Raw genomic sequence first — 16,934 nt, forward strand, 5'->3', positions numbered from 1 at the left:
ATAATGCTATCATAATTATCTGCAGCCCTTTGTCCAAATATGCTAAGTTGTATGGGTATACTAAAACATTTGTCTTGATAGACTTGGTTCAGGGTTTGAAAAAAGAAAATATATTTTGTAGATTTGCAGAAAATAAGTACTGGATCAAAAAGGTCCATAAGTACTGGATCAAAACCTTCCTCATCAGATTACAAAAGTCCAGAAGTTCTTTCTCTCGGGGACACAAAACGTCCATAGCTCCATTTTATGAATAAGTTCGGAGCCTCGCACCTAAAGCAAACCTGGATGGTTCTGAGGTGAGGGATAGAATCAGCAAGTGAACGTTGGTGATGAGGATCAGTTGTCAGCCTGCAGGAAGGTCCTTGTTGGCAATGGGACTCTTTCAAAATGACTTTTGGTGGAAAAATTGCCTTTTTTGGGTCATTACAAGTTGCCCAGTTCCTATGACATGGGAAGGAAGAATAGGAAGTGGGAATACAGGTAGGTGAGAAGCGCCTATGCTAATCAGAAATGGGGAGTAGCAATAACAGAAGTGACCATGGCTCAGGTGAGAAGGCCAGAGAGCTAAAATGGAGAGACTACGCTATAAAGGTGCCTTATGACAAACATCTGTCTGTCTAAAAGAATTTCTCAGGAAGGAGCAAGGTAAATATATTTGTTGGGCGCTTACAAACACCCCAAGGATACATCGATATCCCCATTGATGGAAGGAACCATCCAACTCTTTCAGCTGATCTGGAGCATACCTTTTAGAGCTCTGCAGGAGTGCATGAAAGCAGGGCCTAGGAGAGGGGGGTAAAGGGGGTAATTTGTACCTGGGCCCAGGGTCAAAAGGGGGACCCAGGAGTCAAAGGAGGAATCCCAGAAATTTCCTGGGATCTGACATTTTCCTGTCTACTCTGACTTGTTGCCCATATGGGTTGCTGGGAACACTGCTTATGCCACATAGGTGGGTAGACCTGGGCTCCAAACACTTTTCCCGTTGTCTCTACCCTCCCCTCACCCTGCTTCGCCCCTCCTTGCCCCTATTCTGCTTGCCCATCATCACCCCCCTCTCTGTTTCACCCCTCCCCCTTTGCAAAGGGGTCCAAAAGAAACTTTATACCCCCTGATAAAATTCCTCTCGGAGGCCCTGCATGAAAGAGGTTGTTTGCCTGGCAGTTTTGGAGGGCATTTTTCTACTCCTATTTTTATATGAATGATAAGGATTTTTGGCAAGTTTTAAGATGTTTTGTTCATCCATTTAAAGTCTTTAAGGATAGAAAACATTGGCCCAGAATGCACTTCTCCCATTGGTTAGAATGCCTATCAGTCACACGGGGCAAACAAATCACTACTATAGGAAGGAGCAGTATGGAATATAAGACTGTAACCACAGTTGAGACTCACTTTATGTATAACTATTTAACAATTGTATTAAAATTTACATGTGGATATTAATACAGGTTCGGCATCCCTTATCTGAAGTGCTTGGGAACAAGCATTCTGGATGTTGGATTTTTCTGATGCAAGTGTATATACGAGAAAGTACAAAAGTATTTCAGAGTAATTGCGTATACCTAATGTGAGATCTTGGGTATGGGGCCCAAATCTAAACTCAAAATAGATTTATATTTCTTATACCCCTTATACTCATAGCCTGAAAGTAATTTTATACAATATGTTTAATAATTTTGTGCATGAAACACAGTTTGTGATCTTTAGGCAAAAAAGTTTTGTTTTTTTAAAGATCATGTTGGCACTGAAAAAAGTTCCATACTTCAGAATACTCTGTTTTGGAATTCCGGATAAGGGATGCCCAACCTGAAGTGAATGTTTGTTCCAAAGCAAACCACTGATGGATTAATTTAGAGAATTACATTCTTGAACTTCTCATAAACTAGAAGTTACCTTGTTAGCTGTTAGGACTGCGACTTCGATTTACAACTGGAGAATGATCTAGTTTGGATGATACTCATGCAACCGTCTTCTCCTTCCCAGAATTAGAACATGTGTTGCTCCATGAGTTGCCTAGTTAAGTAGGGTAATTACGTAATTCATGGATTAGGCATACATTGTCTGAAATGATCTTCTATGCACATTTTAAATACTAATCTAGACAGCATTTAATACACATACTGAGGGGCATTTCAGATGAATCTCCCCCACGTGAGTAGACAACTGTTTCTGGACGTGCTGGAATGGAAACAAGGCATTTCTTTGCATTGAGTGTGCTTGCCCTAATCTTGTGAATACGGGAGCAATCAGATGCATATTGTCTTCTGCATCAGCCTAAAATTACCTGTGTGAATGTAGAATATATTTTATGGAAAGGAAAATGATTGAAAACAAATGGAAGCATAAAGTGTTGCAATGAGCCTAAAGAAAATTAAAATAATTATTAGGATTCAAGAGGAAAATGTAGTTGTGTGCATGAAAAAATACGACTTTTTTCATTAGTAGGAGGAGCTTGTTGTTAACTGTGTAATGTATCATTTTGACAGTAGTGACTGGGATTCTATAGAATAGGCATAGAGGGTCCAGAAACTTGCCATGACCAGCCTAAAATATATTCTGCACTGATTTAGACCTCTGAGGTTAATCAGCATAAAACATACATATCCTAATCAAAGAACAGGTTTGTGTGTGCAGTATAAGATAGCACCAGATAACCTGAAGATGGAGTAAGTTTTGGAAAATGTCTGTCTTGTGAACATTGTAATAAACAGAAACATGTAAGATGTCAGAAACTGTGTAGGGACAACATTAGTTAACATGACAATATTTTTAATGAAGAGTGGTGATTCAATTGAAAACAATAAAACTGCAATAATTGCATGTGTGATACACAAACCACGGCCTCTAAAGTCTTGGCAAATATTTATAATTTTTTTCCAGCAGAATGTGTAATCCATCTAAGGAACATCAGTCACATTGCTATGAAAGATATGGCACTTGGGAGCTGTCACTCATGTGTGCTTTGAGAGGAGGCATCTTTCAGAACTTCTATCCATGTATTTATTAAATGCAGATATAAGGAAGTTGAATTAAACATGGACTGACTGACTGCACAACTCATTTTTGTCCTGGCTATTTTTGCATTTCAAAGACATTTAAAGAAAATAATGGACATGTTCAGTCCAGAACCCTCTGTTCCCGTAATCAAAATCATCAAGGATTTCCACCAGAGGCATAACAACCTTTAGTGGTAGAATTTTTAGAATTGTCAATGAATCAAAATGAGCAAAGGAAGTGTTGCCTGAAGATGCTGGGATACAATACCATTCTCACAATTCGTTTTCTAGGTGACTGCTTTCTCAGTAGCTCACTTGAAGGTAGCAGTTTTAACATGGACAGTGCCAGGAAGGACAGCAACTGATGCTTCCTTTCCCTTCACCTGGTAAACCACAGAATGCTTACTGGATTGTGTTGGGGGCGCGGAGAGCAGCTGCCAAAGTTGTTAGGTGGAGCATGACTGACTGTAGCCTATGTGGGTCAATGACCTATGCCTGGTTAGACCCAGTATGTGATGCCAGTCCTGCAGATTGTTCAGTGGTCTGATAAGGTAGCTTCATATGTTGTTTATTGGTTAGCAAAAAGTCCACCTTTGTCATTTCCTTAGCCACCTCCTTCTGTAGAATTCTCTACTGCTCCAGATCTTATCAACAAACTCCTTACGTAGCCCATTATAAATAATCAAGGTTCCACTTTTTCATGAAATACATTTTGTTTACATATTCACCAAAGCCTTTTCTAGGCTCTTTTCTTTTTTCAGGGTATTAGCGTGGGGTTACTCCCAAAGGTAACACACATGAAATACTGATCTGGTGAAAGTCTTGAAATGGAAGACATAGAATAACATAGCTTAGGATTTCATGTCTATGTTTGCTTACTTGTCACTACTTTAGGTGGCAATCTTATATTTCCTGGCAGTGAGCCCCATTGAACAAAGTGTAATTTACTTCTGAGTAGACATACATGGATTGCACTGTTAGTAGACCAGTTGGCTGTTGGAGAGGGAGTGATAGAACCCCTCTCTGTTTATGATCCCTTCTAGTGCCTTAGCAAATATGGTGCCGTATAGCAAGACAAATCAATGCTCTCTTGGGGGTGGAACCTGCTTCAGGTGAATCATGTCCCATTGAACTTGATTTTGCATCAGTCCTGGGATTCTTTGTGTAACACGTTTCCTATTTTCAAGAGTTGAAAATTTGGTCCCTGTTCAACTGCAGATCCTCTTATGGAAAATTATTTTGATGGAAGATTCAGGGACATTCTCTCTGCTGCATGTAACCCATTCTGACTGAAGTTCTTGCTTACTGTGCTACAGTTTGCTTGGTACTTGTGTAACTCCAAGAATTGTATTAATGGGGTGACCTTGGTGGGTGACTGATATTGAAATATAGGAGGTGGATGCTGAGCAAAACCAACACAAGTACAGTAGGAGAATGGAAGATGCAGCTAAAAAGCCATCACCTATACTCACCTGTAGGTTTCCATGGAGATCTCTAGCAGTTAGAATTCTGGTATCCCAAATTCGTACATACAATGGATCAGAATCGCATTACTATTCACAAGTTTCATCATATTTTCTCAGCTCCAGCAGTCTGTGGATTCCTAGAATTGTGTAGTCACAGGTGTAGCAAGGCTTGTCAAGTGTCTCGTCATTTAAATTGGTTGTTTTTGGAGTACTCAGATTCTTATAGCTGAGAGAAATTGAATTCATGTTGCGACCTGCTGTCGTATCCTTCTGTATTGAAGTGTCATACATTGTTTTAAATGATGTCCCAAAACAAGGCAATCATCCCTTTTCTTATTAAAGTTTTTATTCAATGTAATTAATTTCTAGTAGGTTAAGAAAAAACCATAATGAATCACAGAAATCCTTGGCTTATTCTTCATAATTACTTTTCTTTGACAGTTAATACTCCTAAATCTAATTGCACAATATTAATTGTAACACAAATAATTAGTCATACTATAATGCAAAGCAGATTTGTTCTTCACCTCCTTCATAAACTTGCATGTCAAAAACTATTTATGAAGTTATGGTGGCCAAACATTTTTTTCTTCTTGACAATAACTTCTTTTCTGTTGGGTCTCACCCACCTTTACTAGACTGAAATGAAAACCAACCAAACAGAAACTACTTTCACCTTCCCATCTGCTCAATCCTTTATCATTTTCACTTCGGTGGGGGGGGGCACTTTCTGGAGCATTTGTTGAGCTCCATGTTCATCAGATCAGAACCATTTTGGTGACCTTGTGTTTCCCTTTTCCTGGCCTTTGATAGGAGCTGAGAAATGTTTGCCTACTTGTGAGTATTGCAGCCTGTATGGTCATGGGCAGCCCAATCCTCCACTCAGGCAGTGCTGCTCGCACGAACTGCCTAGGTAACGGCCACTGCAAACGTACTGTAAGGCACATTGTGGTATCCTGTAAAGGAGAGGCACCAGTGGGGAGGCCAGCGCCAGTAGGAAGTTACCAAGTGCCCACAAGTGGTGAATACTCTCCTGCTTGGCAGGAAGGCATTCCTAGGTGAGGGGAGGGAGTGGAAAGATGGAGAGAGGTGTTTCTGGGCGGGGGAGGGTGGCCCGCACAGCGTTTAGGCCCAGGAAAAAGGTGTGAATGGCAGCAGGAGGGGGTGCGGATGGCAGCAGAGGTAGCCACGGGATCCTACCCCTCCCCCATGCCAGATATTTCGCTGGTGCAGATTCCAAAAGACCCATAGAGGCTGTGGGGGTGCCACATGGGGTAAGAGAACCAATTTTCCCTCATCCCTGAGGAGACCTCCAGCTGCTTTTCCTGCCTTGCAACATACAGTGGCAGCCATTTGGGCACCTCTGTACTGCGGAGTGGGTGGGCCACATAGGATTGGGCCCTTATGCTATTTATTTTTTACAATTTTCCCTGTTCCCTAGTTGTCTTTTTCTATTTGAATTTGAATTTTGTAGTCATCAAAGTCAAACTGTAGGTAAAGCTAGTGAGTGTTTATATATTACTGAACTCCATTAATTAGTGGAAATATTAATAGAAAATAATTAAACATACCAAATATAGCAAACACAATAAAACTGACCTGTGTATTTGTAGTTATTTATGCTGAATGAATCATGGAATCAGTATGTCTATTTGCAGTCTTGGCCTATTGTAAAATAATTTATAGACAAAGACAAAATATTATGTTCTTTTTCCCCTTCTACCTCTGTTATGCTTTTATCGTGAAGCCGTATTTTTGATGAAGTTGTAAGAGAAAGAAAGTTGAAGAGGATAGGTGTATGATTATTACTCCCAGTTATTTTTTCAAGTGCTACTGAAATTAAGACTTGTTGCTGTAGACTTAAAATTGTTTTTACTATAAGAATTGCTTGTTTATGTAAACCAGTTGTAAACTAATTGTTCTGAGTTTTTTTTTACCCAGTTGGGTTTCCTGGATTTGGTGTGATATTAACAGCTGGGTTTTCAAGGCTCTGCTAGCACAAGTTGAGCTGTTTAAAGTGCTAGCATTTTGTGAAAAATTATTGGAATTGTAACAAAATAGGCAGAGAAAAGTTAATGAGGGGCAAGTTCAGTAGCATAATAGTAAAGTGTCGTCATAAAAGCAAGAGGTCAAGCTGAAGATTCTTTACAGTAGAAATGTCTTAAATGTGTTTTATTGCCTTCTCCAATTATAAATACGTATTGCTGGAGAGATTTGATGTTATCATTGGCTCAGAGTAGGTTTAGACAGTTTAACTCAGAGATTTTCAGCACACTGACAAGGTGCTAAAATTGTCAGGGCATACCATCAGTTTTTGGACAATTTACACGGTACACTGCACTGCCTGTGGAGGGCTCACAGTCCCCAACAGCCATGCTAATAAACCACCCTCCCCCAAACTCCCATGGCACAGCTGTGAACCATTTGTGGCACACCAGTGTGCCATAGCACAGTGGTTGAAAATCACTGGTCTAACTACCTTGCACATAATGAGCTCTCATGACCAAATGAGGATTTTCAGCATTCACATTAACTGCTTTTTGTGCACCGGCACCGGTGCTTGGACTGTCTAAGCAGTCTGTTACTTTGGTATGATTCTTTTAGAGGACAGGATGTAAGCTGAATAGTGGATTACATTTCTGTTGGCTCTGCAACATTGACAAGCTTGATGATGATGTGGTGTTGTAAATAGATATTGATAGTATAGTAGTTGTCTTGGTCAGCTTTCAAACTTCAGCTTTTTTTGTTTGTTTTTGCCTCCTAGACCAGGGGTATCCAAAGTTTTTGGCAGGAGGGCCACATTGTCTTTCTGACACTGTGTCGGGGGCCAGGGGAGAAAAAGAATTAATTTACATTTAAAATTTGAATAAATTCACGTAAGTTTACATAAATGAATATATTAAAGATGAACTCCTCCCTTCCCCTTGCATTGGTGAAGGGAGGGGCTGAGCGTAAGCTCTCAGCTCTTTTTAAGCTCTTAGAGGAGGACTGATTGATTGTCTTGTTAATGACTCTTATCTTACATCACAAAGGTCAGCAAGGCTGTTTTTAAATCACTGGAGCAAAGAAACTTTGTTTTTTAAATTGATTTGCTATAGGTTTTTTTGCCATCTATGTGAGTGCTTGGAATGGAACCCATGCGAATAATTAGTCTCAACCTGTATATCTTTACAGGCCTTTTCCTTATAAAACATATTCATGATGTTTTTAGTTTCTCTGTATCTTATGTTCCTTTAATATCCTTTAATATTATCCATTTTCTTTTCTTTTTTCCCAGTCTGCTGCTGAACAAGCCAAAGCTAGATTACAGTTGGTTCTTGAAGCTGCTGGTAAGTAAAGAAACATGAAGGTTTGAAAGGAAGAATAATATCGCTCTTATGTTTATTATGATAGCAGAGTAACTAAGGCTGCAATCCTATGCACACTTTCAAAGGAGTAAGCTCCATTGAACCCAATGGAACTTACTTCTGAATATAATTGTAAGTTACATATATTTATGAATATAATATTATATAGACATGAATATAATTATGAAGTAAGTTTACATAGCTGCCATTTTGGTGTAGTTAATAGAGGTTAACCCAGGTACAATAAATGATCAGCAAATAATTGTACCTTGATAAGTCTAGGTAGTCTGATAGCTTCTTCCTGTTTGCACCCCAACTCTAGAGAACTCCAGGATTTTAATTTTTATCTGGAACATCCTAAAATCAGAAGGGCATTAAAATGTACAAAAATTCAGCATTCAACCTTTCTGTGCTCTGCTTACTTATCCGATTGAATTTGTTTGCCTGTTGTAGCATAAAAGATAATGCTGAGTTTGATTTAATGCCTTATATTAAATCATATATGCAGATGATGTTTTAATTTTAGGCCTTGTGTTTTATTTTCTTACCTGAACTTCATGGTGAACTATGCAGCATGCAGTTTAGGGGTTTTTCTTTTTCATACACCTGATAAAAACCAAAACTTTTTCTGTTACTGTTTCCAACATATATTCACATTTTTCAGGGTAGCATTTTATATGTCATAGTTTCAAATGCATGCATTGTTCTCCTATTCTTTTAATATGTCTTTGAAGTACATAATTATAAAGTAGATGTGACAGTGCAGACCTTGAAAAACACAATTTGTTTATACTGCTCTGGGCTGTCATTCCTCATTTTTTAATTTAACACCTAGCAAATATATTAAAGATACTATGAGTTTTGTGTCATTGTGATCAGAAGTCTGTAGGTTTCAAGGCGTATTTGAGGTTCTTATGATACTTTATAATTTTAAATATTTTAAATTGGAGCTGAAATCTGGAATGCTTTTGAATTAATTACTTTATTGGAAAATGCATTAAGTTGATACCTAAAATTTGCATTTTTTCAAATTCCCCCCTTATTAATTTCATTTAAATGTTGAAAAAGAAAGTGCACATGGTGACTTTGGATTTGCTCTTGAACAATTAAAGTTATGTTTAACATTGTTTTGTAATAGCATTGGAAATGTATCATTGAGGGGGAGGGGTCTTTATGCCATCATGTTCTAAAAGGCTTTGAAGTGAAAGCCTTTTAAAAAAATATTTTCTGTTATCTGAGCCATATCATACTATTGTAATATTTGGAAAGGTGTCTGAAGGGCTACATGAGAGAAAATAAACTGAAATTTAATCCAGACAAAATAGAGGTTCTTCTCATTAGGAGACTTCCTGCTGTGAGATCAGTGGATTGGCCTGTTCTCAGTGGCATCACAATTCCCTTGAGGACTGTTGGCCCCACTTTTGTTCCTGGATTCCCACGTGACTACTTTATCCCACAGTGCATTTTCCCAGCTTTGGCTGGTGTGCCAGCAGTGCATCTGTTCCAGTCCCAAGCAGACTTACAGCCCTTTTGTGTCCTGGACCGACCTAGAGTGTGCAGTGGCGCTGGCACAGCCTCTTCTGCATGCTATGGGTCAGCCAAGGACTCAGCAGCAATGGAGATGTAAGAATCTCAGGACAAATCTTTTATTTGTCTACTCTGTCACTGCCTTGTTCCAATGGTTCCTACTTGGATCAGTGCCAGCTCTTTGGCTATTGTTGAGCCCAGGCTGGGGGCATGAGATACTGATGCTATCACTGCTTCTGTTCTAATTCAGCCTCGATATGCCCATGGCTTGTCCCTGTCCTCTCCTGGAATGCCCCCTCTGCCTGACCTATCTGCTCTGCAGAACTCCGGAGGTTGTTGGCATGCAGCTGCAGTACTGGTGGCCTAGGCCGAATAGGATTGGGCCACTAGATGTGGTTGCCCGTGCTTAGGCTGCAGTCTGATACATATTTACCTGGGAGTCAGTCCCAATGAACTAACTCACTAGGGCGTACTTCTGAATGGACATGCATAAGCTTGCAGCATTACCTATCTCCTGGTTAGACTGCTGTAATGTATTCCGCATGAGGTTGGCTCTGTAGAGTGTTCAGGAACTTTACCTGGTACAGAATACAGCACCTAGGGCACTGATGGGCAAGGCTTTATGTGCTATGTCTGTTATTCCAGGTATGTTGGTATAGTTTGATTCCACACACAAATTAAAGTCTTGTTTTTTTGCCTTTAAAACCCTAAATAATTTAAGTCCTTGGTCAGTGGTTCGCAAACTTTTTCAACTGGCAGCTCCCTTGTCCTACTGGGCCATTGGCAGTGGCTCTCCATTAGGTCTACAAACCTATACATTGTATAAGGCGGTAGTTTTTTTTCACAAGGATTCCACAGCTTCCCTGGCTGGTTTCCATGGTTCACAGTTTAGGAACCACTGACCTAGGCATAAGAAATGGCCTGCTGGATCAGGCCAAATGCCCATCGAGTCAGCATCCTGTTTCCTTTGAAGCCCAGAAGCAGGAGAGAAGATGTACTTCTCCCCCAATTGTGTTCAAAGAAACTACAGTCTGAAGGACTGCCTCCCTACACAAGTTCCTGTATGATCTACTGCTCTTGATCAGTGAGAGGTCTTTCTCAGTGGTGGCCCCTTGGAGCTGAGGTTGGCCTCCTCTCTGTACAGTCTTTTTTTGCCAGATGAAGTTATGGGTTTTTTTACCAGGTCTTCGTAGATTTGTTATAATTTTGTTCTCTTGAAAAGTTCTCTTTGGGTTGGATTATTTGCTCTTCTTACTTTATTTTTGGTTGTATTAATTGTATTGGTTTTTATTCATTCATAAAGTGCTCAGATAATCTTGTAAAATGTTTTATAGTTACTAAATTAGCCACTACAAACTTCACATAGTGCATACCTTTAAAAAACTGCTTTCAGAAATACAGATCTAGTTTATATTGCTTGGAGGTTGGTCATAGATTTTAATGGTAGGCTCCAGATACGTTTACAGAGCTAAAGCTGTATAAGTACTTTTAATGAGTTGTTTAAAGACACTAATTTTGTTCTCATAAAATCTCCCACTTGGTAGTAATCCTTCCTATCAGCTATAAATTTATATTTGAGTGAGTTTATTTATCTTATCCTTCTCACTGGTTAGACAGAAGAAAGCCATTTCAGCACACTCTAACAATATCACAGCAACTTGCCATGTTTGAGCAGATGTTAAGCAAGCAGTAGCTGAATGTTAATTTTGAGAGGGTGGTATGTTTAAGCCTATCTGAAGTATGTTGCATGTGTGCTTTCCAGGCTTAGTTACAATGCTGTGTCTCTGGGGAAAATTTTAAAGCTAAACCTCTTTCTTTTTGTCACTCTATATGGACTCTCTCAAGTCAGTATAAAGCAGATCATCCCTAGGCTAAAGCTCTTCAGCTTTTGTTATTGGGCTCTGTAGACCTGTAATTAGGCCTCCTGGCAGGCCTTGCAGCCCAGTTAATGGTCATATGGAGTTTCTGTGAGGCAGACTGGCTTTGTATAAATCCTTCGCTGGAATATGTTTATGGGTCACTTCCTACCAGGACCATGTTTTGTCCTTGTGCCCTATGGGCTGACAAGGAACAGGTTCCCTTGACCATGGACAGCTCAGTTTGCTACTCACAATCTACTCAGTTAATCCCCAGTGTAAACAGAGGATTTAGCATAGCTTCTGTCACTTACAGTTGCCAAACCACTTGGGTGTCTGTGATTTCTTCCCCAGAATTCATTACTGAATGATAGAGAACCGTAAAAGATTCCTGCTTATTTATACATGAAATATAACCTGCTTCTCTCGCATATTTTAAAGAAAAAAAATAAAGTATTGGCTATCCCGCCTTGTTAAGAAATCTGATAGTTTATAAAAGTGAAAGCATTAACATATTTTGAAGTATGCATATTTTAACCAAATTTAAGAATGACACTTTTAAAAAAGATATCTTCAATAACTGAAAATTTCACACATTTTTATACTAATCTAAAAATGTAGTTAAAATCTGCTACAATAGTAAGATTCTCTTTTGTTGCTTATGAAGACAATTACAAAAAGTTGATTGATGTATGCTTTCAAAGGTCCTAAGTTGAAATGGCTGTCTGATCCGTGTGTGGAATCTGCATTTCAAATCTGTTTCTAAAGGAGCATGCAAAATACTGTATGTTAAAGACAGAATTGTTGATAGTTTAAAGCAGATTTTGGAACGGGGATGTTAATATGACATTACCAATGCGTGGTAAAAACTGACAGAGGAATAATGAACATTTTATATTTAATGGGGCAGTTTGGCGGCTTTTATCTAGGTGTTTCGCTGTTTAACTCATTATCCTCTGATTATACGGCCAGTTTGTTCTGGTTAGTTCTGCATCACAAATTTTACTTTTTTATTTTTTTCTTTTATAAATGAATTTGATAGAAAAATACAAATATATTAGTGTTTGCTGCTGCAAATGCAGTAGGACATTTATTTATGGTTGTCTTCAGCCTTTCATGAAATATTTCCTAAGAATTACAAATCCGTATTTGTTCAGTCTTACCTAATAAGTGGATGTGGTTCCAAATGGTTCATGACAGATGTGGCTGAGAAGACCACATACGTCGAATGTATAATTTTAGTCTGGTGGAACTAATAGGATCACCCATTACTTTATAGATTCTTATTTATTTTCTTTCTTTAATGAAAATTGTTTAGTTATATGAGGTGGGTTTTTCCTGCACATTTTCAATGTCTGTACAAAGCCACTTGTAGGATAGGTGACTGTTTTCCTATCAGTAGTATTAACTACAAATGATGATTTAGATTTTAAAAATGAATTTTGTTGTTTTGACTGTAACCTGTGTTTACATTTATATGAATTCAGCGTGCTTTTAGAATAAAAGTATTGGTGTGTGCATGCAGCATACATGTGCAGAGAGTGCAATAATATCTGAAGCACTATGGAAATAATACAAAATAAGATTTGGTAGCATACAATACATTGCTTATGAAAAACGTATATGTCATTGGCCTGGATCTCAATGGATGTGCCGGGTGTCCCACACATGTATTAGAGCTTTTCAGAATCCCATTCTTAATTTGGACCCAAGGTCACTCAGAAATGCTGTTCTTGAAGTTTGGCAAATTCTTAGGAGTGAGACTGAATGTTGTGTAAGAAGACACTATTGAAAGTTGAAATTGGCAACAGCTCCATACATGCACAGGACCACTTTAGGTGCATCCAAAATGCTCTCTGGAATCTGGCCATTATCTTTAGCATGAGTTCAAGTGGAAGTGTTCTATGTGTCTATTGATGCTTGAGTAACTGTATTCCAGTAGTGAAGTTCAAAATGTGCCTATTTTCTTCTTGAGCATACAGGGTGAAATTTTTTTTAAAAACCAAAATAAAAGGAGACTATTTTGACAGTACCTTGAAAGAGTTTTTTAACACAGAAATTCTTGAATCATATTCACGAAAACAAGGACTGCAGACTTCAACTTGGTTAAGTAGTAGATTCATGCGCTTTCAGCACTATTAGCTACAATCAGCTCCCACCAATCAACAAATAGTGATTGGTGGGAGCTAATTGTAGCTGATAGTGCTGAAAGTTCAATTTTTGAACTTGTTTTTTTATGCTGTCCTGGTATTGGTGTAGAAAAGTAAGAGAAAATGTTGAAGTTAATATCTCTTGCCAAGAATGAGTAGCAGCTTCTGTTAAACTGTAAGTTATCTTACATTTTTTTCAGTATCTCAGAAAGTCAACTCTGCTGAACAGTAATATATCCTATAATGCTGTGGAAATTCATTTTGGAAAATGAAATGTTGAATGAGACAGCACCATAGGAGGTAATTACAGCATGGCTCTAATGTAGATGTGTTCCGAGTACTGTATCACTGTATCATGTTGGAGCCTGCTATGTAATTGTCCGTTGCTGAGCAAGGAGGCACCTTTTAAAGTGGTGTCTTCTTATATTTAGCAGGGGGAGAGCAATTGCTCCTTTCATACCCAGCAAGGCATCTTTTCCAGTTGCAGTTGCTGGTGTCTCTTCTGCATCTCGTTTTGGGGACAGGAAACCATTTGTTGATTTATTTTGTTTTGTAAAGCTCTTTAAGAGCTACTTTTTGTTGAAAAGTGGTAGGTTTTTTATTATTATTTATTTTTCACAGTTTTATAACGCCCTTCATCTAAAGAGCTCAGGGTGGCGTACACTGTCCCTTCCTTTTGTCTTCACAACAATCCCATCTGAGGAATCACTGGCCCAAGGTCACCCAAGAAGTTTCGTGGTTCATTATTATTATTTTATTATTTTTATTTCATTAATTTGTACCCCGCCTTTTTGCCCAACGGGCATGAACATGTTCATATGTTGTAACAGCCAGCTTTTGTCACCTCAGCAATACTGTAACTGCAAAAGTGCCACAATGGACAGACTGAGCCTGCACAAAAGTGCCAACTCAGATATCCATAATTCGGGGATCCAGTGTATTTACGAGTAGTGGCTACCATGTTATCCAAAGAGCATCCTTTCTGCCTTCTTAGAACAAAAGCATGAGCCAGCTAAATGTGTTGTTACCTGAGCTGCTGATCTGTAGCATTTTGAATTATTCATTTATTGCATTTATATTCCACTTTTCTTCCATTATGGAACTCAAAGTGACACATACAGGGTGTATTCCAAAAAACCACTGAAATCAATCTAACATTAGTTGTAATGGAACTTGGAGTGCAATCCTATGCGTGTTACTCACTCAGAAGTCTTACTTTGTTCAACAGAACTTACTCTCAGGTAACTGTGCATGGGAATGCAGCTTTACTTCTGACTAACTCTCTTTGGATATAGTTCATTCAGGAACCGATCAGATCTTGTCCTGCTTAGCTTTTGTAAGCTAACAACATTATGTACATCTAGACAGTGTCCCGGAACCTAGATGTTATTGTCAACTTTGTGCTAAGTTATCCATGTTTGTGTCTTAGTTTCACCATGATAAGCTAAAGTACTGGTTCCCAAAGCTGTGTGTGCTGCCCCCAGGGTGGTGGTGGGATTAACTAGAGGGGTGCGGAGGGGTACTAGAGAGTCGGTTTTCAGCTTCTCTCTGATGGGTCTGTTCCTGCCCTGTGCGCCCTCTCTCATTTCCCTGCCCCACCAAGTTTTTCTCTTTGTTATGGTCAGAGCTCTGTTTAAATGCAGGTGTAGTCTCCACACTAGCTATGGTGATCAGGCCAGCAGCCTTTGATGCTTATAATTAGGGGCTGTTCCTTATGTGACATGCTGCTTAAATATTGCCCCTGCGTTTTAGATACCCGCCCCCCCCCCCCATTATACTTTACCTCTTATGGCTAGTAAGAGGTAATTATAGCAATTATAATATACTATCCAAAGTTATTGTTATGTGGTGGGGGCTGAAATTGTTGTTTGGGAGTATCCCCAGAAGTATGTTCTATCTTAGCTATGCACCAACTTAGCTTTGTGTCAGTTTTCCTTTTGGGCTCCCCTTGCCTGATATCACTATCCTGCACTATGGACAGTAGTCAAGAAGCTCCTTGTTGCATTTACAACATCTTATTTGGTGAATGTGATTTTAGTGTGGTCATCCAACTTCTCTCCAAACAAAGAAGTCAACTCCAGATTACTGAATGTGGTTATTTAAGACTTCTGCTAAGTGGTGTTAAATCAGACATTGGTATCACTTCATCAAGCCCATCCATCAGATTAAGAATTGACCAAACAATGAAGTAATTACTACATGTGATATCTAAGTTTCTTGCCAAATGACTATCAGACTTTGAAAAACTTTTCTTGCTGAATCATGTTCCTCAGTTTTGTTGACTAAATTAAGCTAAAGTTTACATTGATTGCATTTTGAATACTAGTGCAATTAATTGTTACTGATTTTCTTAGTGGGTTGGGCAAACCACTATTCTGAATAATGCTTTTTATAGGGTAGGGGGCACTGGGGACAATTTTATGTAATCAAGGAGGCGGTGGCCCAAAAAAGTTTGGAAACCACTAAAGTTTAGTTTCACTAGTTGTGTATGTTTAACAAAATTGTGTGCTTTAATTCTATGCTCATATTTTCATTTATGTTGAACATATGCTAATATTTTCCCTAGGATTTCTATCTGCTGCATCACCTAAGCCTTAAAATATCTCTGGCCTTGTACTAGCAAATGATATGTTATGAGAAGTAGTATGAGCTTAGACATCATGATGCCCCCCCCCCATTTCCAAAAAAGAAAGGAAAGAAAAGGAAAGACAAAGATTATATTGCAATTATTGTGGCTGGAACTTCAGGTTGGTTTCAGTTTCTGTATTTAGTGACTGTAGAAAAAAAACCCCGAATTGGATTAACTGTTAAAATCTCTGTTTACCTCTCCTTGCCATTTGTATGTGATTCATGACTCCATGGTATGTCTAAAGCAGCAATTTTCAACCTTTTTCATCCCACAGCACACTGACAAGGCACTAAAATTGGCAAGGTACACCATCAATTTTTTGACAATTGACAAGGCACACCGCCCTGCCAATGGGGGGCTCACATCCCCCAATGTCCCTACTAATAAATGACCCTTCCCCAAATTCCCTTGGCAGACCTGAGAAACATTCATGGCTCACCAATGTGACATGGCGCAGTGTTTGAAAATCACTGTAAAGGCAGGAAAGAGAAACTTCCCATTATCAGCTCATCATATCTCACCAAAAGATCCATTAGACTAGTTTATAGACGGAGCACTTCATATCAACCATACTAACAAAAATATAATATTGGATAGACATCTGATACTTGAGATGTATGAATCAGCTATGCCCTCCTATTATGGCATACATTGGGCATGAAAGTGCAAGGCCCAGAGCAGCCTCCCCAGTTGCCCTACTGAAGGACAGCTCTGACCACTGGGCTGGAGGATGAATATATTCTTGGTTACCCCTATTCCTGGGATGAAGATGTCACTTCTTAACTCTGCCCAGACTATAGTTTACTGTGTCCTGTAGAACTCATTTGGAGCCATTGAGAACTTTGAGCCCAGTCCTATCCAACTTTCCACCGCTGATGCAGCCATGCCTACAGGGCATGCCCTGCATTCTGCAGTGGGCTGGCAGTCTTAGGGCCAAATCCTATCCAATTTTCCATTGCTGGTGCT

The 16,934-nt window shown here is 39.1% G+C and overlaps 1 protein-coding gene across 1 annotated transcript in view; it reads left to right on the plus strand.

The window, feature by feature from the left end:
- The window catches only part of RSRC1 (arginine and serine rich coiled-coil 1), a 241,903-nt gene that overhangs the window by 116,728 nt on the left and 108,241 nt on the right, over nt 1–16,934 (plus strand). Inside the window, exon 6 of the mRNA XM_066621738.1 lies at nt 7,737–7,788. Coding sequence (XP_066477835.1) covers nt 7,737–7,788 — 52 coding nt within the window. The remainder of the gene's footprint in view (nt 1–7,736; nt 7,789–16,934) is intronic.

The sequence above is a fragment of the Tiliqua scincoides genome, chromosome 3, assembly GCF_035046505.1.
Source record: "Tiliqua scincoides isolate rTilSci1 chromosome 3, rTilSci1.hap2, whole genome shotgun sequence".
Taxonomy (NCBI): domain Eukaryota; kingdom Metazoa; phylum Chordata; class Lepidosauria; order Squamata; family Scincidae; genus Tiliqua; species Tiliqua scincoides.